At 43.9% G+C, this 8770-nt stretch overlaps 1 protein-coding gene across 3 annotated transcripts in view; it reads left to right on the forward strand.

Annotated features, from left to right (window-relative positions):
- The window catches only part of hspbp1 (HSPA (heat shock 70kDa) binding protein, cytoplasmic cochaperone 1), a 33050-nt gene extending 24818 nt beyond the window's left edge, over positions 1–8232 (forward strand). For all 3 annotated transcript variants that reach the window (XM_069909687.1, XM_069909685.1, XM_069909686.1), the window contains 2 exons: positions 390–501; positions 5914–8232. In XM_069909687.1, the coding sequence (XP_069765788.1) occupies positions 390–501; positions 5914–5988 (187 nt within the window). In that variant the 3' untranslated portion in view covers positions 5989–8232. The remainder of the gene's footprint in view (positions 1–389; positions 502–5913) is intronic.
- The last annotated feature ends 538 nt before the right edge of the window (positions 8233–8770 follow it).

An 8770-nucleotide genomic window follows, 5' to 3' on the forward strand; every position in this document is an offset into this window, starting at 1 on the left:
CGTTTAAGAGATTCATAGCTACATGGATGAAAGAAAATTAAGAGGGTTACAAGGTAGGAATTTTTTGATTTAGGTAGGAATATATAGGTCGGCACAACATCGAGGGTTGAAGGGCCTGTACTGTGCTGTTGTGTTCTATGTTCTCTCTGAACAGAATTAATCAGGGAGAAGAAAGGAGCTTATGACTGGCCAATTAAACAAACCAATCAACAACAGTTTTCTGTAGTCAGCAGGTCTGGTTTGTCTCTTGTTGTATACTTTGTGGTCTTGGTGATTACCCCCTTCCATTCTATTTCCATGTAACCATTTTCAGGTGCACTGCCCCCCCACCCCCCACCGGGGATGTCTGGCCCTATTCTCAAATCATTGAACATCTCTTTCCCCTGCAGCCTAGTGACCAGTTTCCCTCGTGGAATCAAGGAGTGTCAAGAACCGGAATTGGGGCTGGAGGATATTTTAATCGAAAGATCACGGATGCTAAAAGATCAAGAGGAATTTCAGGTGCGTAAAAGATTCTGAGGCCAATCAGATGCTACACTGGTTGTTTTTGTGTCCTTAGAATCCAGGATAAGTATGGAATATTTCTTTAAAAAACTTTGCAAATGTTTCTCTCCACTGTAAAAAGCTTATATTTCCCAAAGGGGAGGCACAGTTCGTGTAGCGGTTAGTGCAGCGCCTTTACAGCGCCAATGATCGGGACCACGGTTCGAATCCCGCACTGTCCGAAAAGAGTTTGTACTTTCTCCCTGTGTCTGCGTGGGTTTTTTCCGAGGGCTCTAGTTTCCTCCCACCGTTCGAAATGTACCGTGGGTTTCAGGTTAATGGGGTGTAAATTGGGCGGCACGGACTTGTGGGCTGAAATGGTGTGTTACCATGCTGTATGTCTAAATTTTTTTTTTAAAAAGAGCCCATTGGCCCATCTTGTAGATGCTAGTTCTGGGAGCAATCCCATCAACTTATTCTCTCTCGGGTGGCCATCTGATTCTCCTACCAAGCCATTGCATACAGTGACACAAAGCACCAGAGGTCTGTATTGAACACTAAGCTCAGTGGAGCATTTGTGGCACCACTGTGCTATCCACGCTTAGTCGTTGCTGAACTGGAGTTGGGCTGGACTGTGGAGGGGTCACTGAACATTGATCAAGAGTGGGAAGGATCAGCGTACTAACACGAGTAGCTATTCGAGGATCTGGGCTTCAGTGGTTGGTGCGTCATGAGCTTTTACCTTGATACAGGTACACAATCCTTTATCCAGAACCCTTGGGGGACAGTGTGTTCCAAATTTCAGATTTTTCCGGATTTTAGAACAAAAGCCAGCTGCCCCAGATTTAAGCCCACCCGAATTGTGCTGCCGTATCCACCCCCTTCCAGTTGCACTGTCATCTCTCTCCCCCTCCCCCACCCGAGTCGTGCTACCATTTCTCCCCCACACCCACCCGAGTTGCGCTGCCATCTCTCTCCCCCACTGCCCACCCGAGTCGCGATGCCATCTCTCCCCCTCCGCCCCCCCCCCCCGCCCAACCTAGTCATGCTGCTGTCTTGTCTCTGTTCTTCTGCTGTACCAGCACCAGAAACTTTCAGGATTTTAGATGTCCGGATAAAGGATTGTGTACCTGTAGTTCACAGTTCCAGTTGTGAATTTGATTCAGCCCTTTGAGTTTGCCCATTAATCGTGAGCTGATCCATTTTCCCACTCAGCCCCACTGCCCGACCTTCTCCCCATAACCTTTGATGTCCTAGCTAATCAAAAACCGATCAATCTCTGCCTTAAATACACCCAATGAACTGACCTCCACAACTGCGAATGGCAACAAATTCCACAGATTCACCATCCTCTGGCTAAAGAAATTCCTATTCTAATTGGATGCCCTTCAATCCTGAAGTTGTGCCCTCTTGTCCCATGGGAAACGATATTTTTTACATTTACTCTGTCCAGACCTACTCCTGCTCCTATTTCTTAAGTTTTCCAATATTCAAAATGTTTCAATAAGATCTCCCCTCATTCTCCTAAATTCCAACGAGTCCAGGCCAAGAGCCGACAAGTGATAACCATTTCATTCCCAGAATCATCCTTTTGAACCTCCTCTGGGCCCTCTCCAATGGCAGCACATCCTTTCTGCTCAACAAACTGCTCACAATACTTTGAGTTAGGTCTCACCAGTGCCTTATAAAGCCTCGCCATCACATCCCTTGTCTTCTATTCCTCTTGAAATGAATGCTAGCATTGCCTTTGCCTTCTTCCAGGCTCAGTGGATGCCTTCTGCTTTGGTAGCTTTGCCAACAATCACCAGAGCCTAGTTTGGTGCCGAAGGAGAGGGCTGAGGAGAATCCAGGCACTGTTCTCCTCTATCTCAAGTAAACGTTTCGGCGTTGAAGTGTGATCTAAGCCAGAAAGGCATATCTCCCGCACAGTTTTGGGTTGTTTATTCACATGATATGAATGTTGGTAATTGGATTAAGCTTTATTGTCCTTCCCAAACAAGCTCCCAACAACAGGTACTAGGCGGCTGAAAATCTAGGCCACAGAAATTGTCCTTAATGATCATTCTCTGAGCATGACATCTGTGTTATTGTCATGTAATAAAGCAGATATAATGAAGCAAAAGCCCATGAATCTGGAACCAATGGGGTTGCTAGATGATGGATTAGTGAATTTTCTGGTTGGTTGAGATTGCATGTTGAATGATTTGCAAACTAATGATGAGGAGGTCAATTTTAAACTTCCATATTTTTAATTATTATTTTCTGCACTTTAATTTTTTTTGCTGGTGGCTTGAGGCTTCCGATTGCTTAAATTCTGGATAACGGGTTTTACTGTATTACACAAAATCGCAGTTAATCTGCTGAAAGGCAGACAAGGATTCACCATCAGCAGAAATTTCCTGGTGCCCCTTACTGTCAGAGAAAGGGAAACAAGAGAGAGTCCCTTCAGAGTCACTGAGCATCCGTGGGTTCTCCTTTCGGTAACCCCTCGCGGCTTTGACACCGTCTCACATCCCAGTTTCCATACCTGGTACTCTTCAGCCAGATTCGGCTCTCCGCAGTCTGGTGCCAGTTCTGCGTGAGTTCCTTGCCTCAAGTCACAAATACCTCGCTGCCTATGTGTGCTTCAGTCACTGAGACCCTCACTAGTCTTCCTCCATATCACCATCCCATAGGGCCGTCTCCTCTGCTTACACAGTCCTTAGGTCATGAAAGAAAGAGTCCTGAGAACTGTCTATCATCCAATGTTTATATTGACTGAGATTGTAAACCCATTGCACCATTGGTAGGTTAAATAGTTGCAGCTCAGAAGACAGCATAGTTAATTTTAAATCCTAGTTAAAATTAGTTAATTAGTGCAGATTTGTACTAGAGATTCCAAACCTGCCAGGCCATAGAATGCCAGATCAGAGAGTTTCAAGCTGTTGAATATTTCACAGGGTTGCTTTGGATCAGGAGATGAACATAGGCCAGGCTGGGTGAGAAGAGTAGATTTCCCCCTCCCCACCTCTTGCAAGACATTGTTAAAACAGATGGAGTCTGTTACATATGATCATGTATGAGACGATATTCCATATTTTGGTGATTATTTGGTTTTAAATTCCCCACGTTTTTTTGCTTTCATTGTTGCTGTCTGTAGAATTCATGAGCCTGAATATGTCTGGGATTGTCTGTTCTTGGAACAGGCACAGGCCTGGTCAGTATTTGGAGGGGAGACCGCCTAGGAATACCAGGTTCTGTAGCTTTCTGTGTGGGCTCTGGACAAAGTGGTGACTCTCTGTCTGCCTTAAGGGATACAAAGTTAAAGAATTTCATGTGTGTTACATTCTAAATGTAGGATTACATGACAATAATGGAACCCTGATCTTTTTTCTATCAATTCAGTACATTTCCAAAGGTGCACTATTGGGCAAAATCAGGGATTTTGTTCCATGAAGTACCACAAAATACCTATTGGAGGTGCTGCTGAGCACAAGGTGTACAACCCTTCACTGGCCCAGCAATTCAATCTGCCTCAGGAACATGCCCAACACCTCATCTTCTGTCGGGGCAAAATCAAAATCAATTCTCCCCTTTCCTTTATCATATCTATGGACTAGACTCCTCCCCCTGCCAGTCTTCAGTCTTTTTTTTTCTTAACAGGAACACCTTCCTGTACCTTGCTTATACCTTGAAGAAGGGCTCAGGCCTGAAATGTCAGTCATATATATTTTACCTCCTTTGGATGCTGTGAGACTCCAGCATTTCTGTTTGCTTTTACTGTAATCACATTAACTGCAGACTTTCATGTGTCACTCAGGAACAAGCCAACCTTTGGGTGTCTGCATTCTGTTGCAATACTCACATCAAATGTTCCACAGTTCTATAATGTCAATAATAGCTGTTCTCTTTTTTTCACCCATTTGTTGTGTTCCGTTGAAGAATTACACAGACCTGGAGCAGGAGTAGGTTATAAAGCCTTTTCTCTCACTATGAGAATATGGCTTATTCTCCAGCTCCCAGCTGCACTCTGATTCCCAAATATTTATTCATCTCCTCCTCAGATAAACGAGCTCATGGAAATTTATAAGCATCTAAGGAAAGAAATTCTCATTTCCATCTTGGTTCTCAGTGAATTCTAGTCATTTTAGATTACCGCTGATATCCCTTCATTATCTCCATTTCGTATTTTACTGAGAGAATAATCTCCAAGATTTTTTTTGATGTCTCGATTCTGTGCTGAGTTCATAATGATAGAAAAAGGGAGCCGCATTTGGCCATTCAGCCCGTCAAGTCTGTTCCACCAGTCAATGGAATCATGGAAAATCATGTAACCTCAGTGCCCTGTTCTTGCTTTCTCCCCATACCCCTTGATCCCTTTATACATATCTGTGTCGCATCTAACTCCCTTCTCTAACGAACTGGTCTCAACAACTTTCCGAGGTGGGCGGGTTCCACAATTTCATCACTGAGTAGTAATGCATTTTGGAGGTCAAACCAGGATTAATGGTCAGATATTTAATAGAGTAGAGGAACGTAGAGGTCCAAATCCATACATCTCTAAAGGGGTCGCCGTGCAGGTTGATAGGGAAGTTAAGAAGGCCGATGGGATGCTAGGCTTTGTTAGTAGGAGGATTGAGTTCAGGAGTCAAGAAGTCATGATGCAACTTTATAAGCCTCTGGTGAGACCACACTTAGAATGTTGTGTCCAGTTCTAGACACATCATTATGGGAAAGATGCAGAAGGTCTGCAGCGGGTGCAGAGGAGATTTACCAGGATGGTACCTGGATTGGAAAATAAATCTTAGGAGGCAAGGTTAGCAGACCTAAAGCTTTTCTCTTTGGAGTGAAGAGGGATGAGAGGTGATTTAATAGAGGTCTACGAGATTCTGAGAGGCAGAGATAAGGTGGATGGCCAGTGCCTTTTACCCCGGGGTGGGAACAGCAAACACCAGAGAGCATCTGTATAAAGTGAAGGGAGGAAGGCTTAGAGGAGATATAGAGAGTGATGGGTGCCTGGAATGCCTTGGCAGGAATGGTAGCTTAGGCTGAAACATTGGGGGCACATGGATGGAAGGAAAATAGAGGGTTATGAGATCAGAAGGGATTAGTACTTTTTTGGTAAGAATATATAGGTCGGCACAACCTCAAGGATCAATGGGCCTGTACTGTGATGTAATGTTTGAGTTTATCCTCGTTTCAGTCCTAATCTAATTATCTGATCTTGGCCAAGAGTATTCAGTCATATATATTGGGCTTGACATTGCTGGGCTGGAATGTTTTGTCTTCTGCACCCAAATAGGCAGTAGTAGAGTCACCGAGGGCAAACGAGGGAGACCCAATACGTGCTGCTGAGGACAGCAGTGTCATGAAATCCATTTGGGGTGGTGGAGGGAGGGAAGTAAGGAAAAGTAATGAACACTGTCTAATTTGACTTTTGGCAAAATCCAGGAAGAGTTGGAATTCTGCGAGCAACTGCTCCGTGTTTGCTTCAGCCAATCGGAGGAGAATGGGATGGACCGGTGATCAGAGACATGCCAGAAAGGATTTACAGCGTCTTTCAAAAGGCCTCCTGTAATTGCAACTTCAAAGCTTTGGTGCATTTTGAATCAGCTTATAGTTTACACTTATGGGGGGGGTGGGGAGGGGGGGAAACTGTTTAACATGTTTGTTTCAATCTTTTTGATGTTAATCCAAAATGTCTGAATGCCATTTATGCTGTCACCCCTCCCTGTTACTATTCCATGTACGATTTTCTCTAATGTCCAGTTGGTGAGATATATACAGTCATAAACCTGTGCGCAACTTGGGTTACTAGGTGGCGCAGTTAGCGCAATGCTATTACAGCGCCAGCGACCGGGGTTCGAATCCGTCACTGGCTGTAAGGAGTTTGTACATCCTCCCCACGTCTGTGTGGGTTTTTACCAGGTCCTCCAATATGTATGGGGTCGTAGGTTAATTGGGTGGCACAGGTTTCAATGGCTGGAATCGGCATCTACCGTGTTGTAAATGATTTAACAATTAAATTCAAAGCATTTTTCCACTCACTGTTCACCAATCTCTTTCTGTGCACCCCTTCCGCTTTTGTGGATTAAGTCCCAGAAAGCCAAATGGAGATTTGTAATTAGCTGTCTTTACACTCCCAAACCCACCAGAACTGCATGGTTATCACAACGCTGTTACAGCGTCACCATCCCGGGTTTGATTCCCGCGCTGTCTGTAGGGAGTTTGTACATTCTCCCCATGTCTGCATGGGTTTCCTCCAGGTGCTCCGGTTTCCTCCCACCGTTCAAAAAACATATGGGGGTTTGTAGGTCAATTGGTATATTTGGGCGGCATGGGCTCATCGGCCAGAAGGGCCTGTTACCGTGCTGTATGTCTAAATTTAAAAATAAATTAACATTGAAACCATTATGTTGCGGCAGTCTGGACAGCCCCTACTCTTCTTCCCCTCAGCCAGGGGAGCGTACAGTTTATTTCCAAGGAACAAGCTGTACTGTCTAGACGCTGACCTTGTGCTTCTAAACTAATCAAGGTGAGTAATCGATATTGTGAGCTTGGCTCTTTGATATTTCAGCACCTTTTGCTGAAAATTGGCTTTTAGCTTGAGGTGTTCACAGCAGCAATTACTCGAAAGAAAATTAACGTTGGGGCATAGAGAACTGTATTTTTAAACTCGCTTACCTTGCTCAAACATTTTAATTTTTACAGTGATCTTTGAAAAGTTAATGAGAAGGGGGCAGGGAGAGCTGAGTGGAATATGACAGTTCATTGGAGTGTTTCTTACTGCAGCTTAGCAAGTTGACTTTACCTCTTCGGGTCAGGTGAAGTTCTGAAGGGCTGCAAAGATGAAGATGGAGGAACAGGAGCACATTTGATCACTCATTGTTCACCTTGCTCCCTGTGTCTAGGTCTTTCCCTTGCATCCCCTAATTACATTGAACAACGAAGATTTTGCTTCCTGAACACTTTTGGGTGTATTTCATGGATTTCTGGGCTGCTGATCACAAAAATCGCCATAAAAGTTTCCTATCATTCTTTTAGATATAACCTATTTCCTATCATGTATTTATTTTTGTGATGTCCTGTCATATTTTACTTCAAGCAAACAAAACCATGCCGTTGAAAATTCATTTTCTGCATTCGCACTTGGACTTCCTCCCTGCTGATCTTGGTGCCGTCGGTGACGAACACGGTGAAAGGCTTCACCAGGACATTTCAACCATGGAAAAGCGGCATCAGGGCAACTGGAATCCATCAGTGCCGGCCGACTGTTGTTGGACACTGACACAAGAGGCATCAGATGCTGAGTACAAATTAAAATCATTTTTAGGTCGGTTGAACGGACGCAATGTGTCAGCATCATTATCCAATTACACATGCTAAATTCAATAATTGAATGTTTCTCCAACTTCCTAAATCTGAATTCTGTGTGCTCAGCTTGAAGTTGTCTAGCATAATCCCCAATTTTCTTTTCAGGAAACAAACCTTTTTGAAAATATTTGTTGTCCAACATTAACATTGGTAGCTTTCTTGGCCTGCTGCTTGTGTAAGTTTCCCAACAGTACTGATCACTGCAGATTGTTGTTTTAAATTTAAGGGCAATCATTTGAATATTATGATTATTCATGATGTCAAGAATGCACCAATGACCCTGTAACTGATACAAGCTGGTTCATTTTGAGACAACTTTGTTCCAGCTGCAAAGTATTGGATTCAATTTTTGTGGAAACATTAAAGTGGCATTTGCCTCTGGTCCATTCCGAGAAACTCTCTTGCCTGTTGTTATTTCTGTGCCACAGACTCCATTACTCTTCTCTCATTTCTATTCTGCTGTCAAATAAATGATTGTGTTTAAATAATAACTGGGTATGACCTTGAGCTGTGACCTGCAAGGCTACAGGCCCAATGCTGGAAGTTTGGTTGAGGCCGGGCTGCTCTTTCTCAGCCAGTAGAAACAATGGCCCGAATGGCCTTCCTCAGGTTCAGATATGTTCCATGTAAAAATTCAGTGGGAATGGGTTTTTAATTGAAGGAAAACATGAGATGGATATAGTCAGGGCAAGTAGAAATCTCTACGTATCTGGAAATAGCAGCTCGTCAAAAGTTGCTGACAAACCAATGCAGTAATATGTTCAAAAAAATCCGGCAGTTTTCTGCTCAACATCACCAAAACTAAGGAGCTGATTCTTGACTTCAGGAAGGGAAAACCAGAGGGGTACAATCCAGTGATCTTTGGGGGATCAGAGGTGGAGAAGGTGAGCAAACACACCAATGGCATCGTGAAGAAAGCACATCAGCGCCTTGA

This window comes from Narcine bancroftii, chromosome 13, assembly GCF_036971445.1.
Source record: "Narcine bancroftii isolate sNarBan1 chromosome 13, sNarBan1.hap1, whole genome shotgun sequence".
NCBI lineage: Eukaryota > Metazoa > Chordata > Chondrichthyes > Torpediniformes > Narcinidae > Narcine > Narcine bancroftii.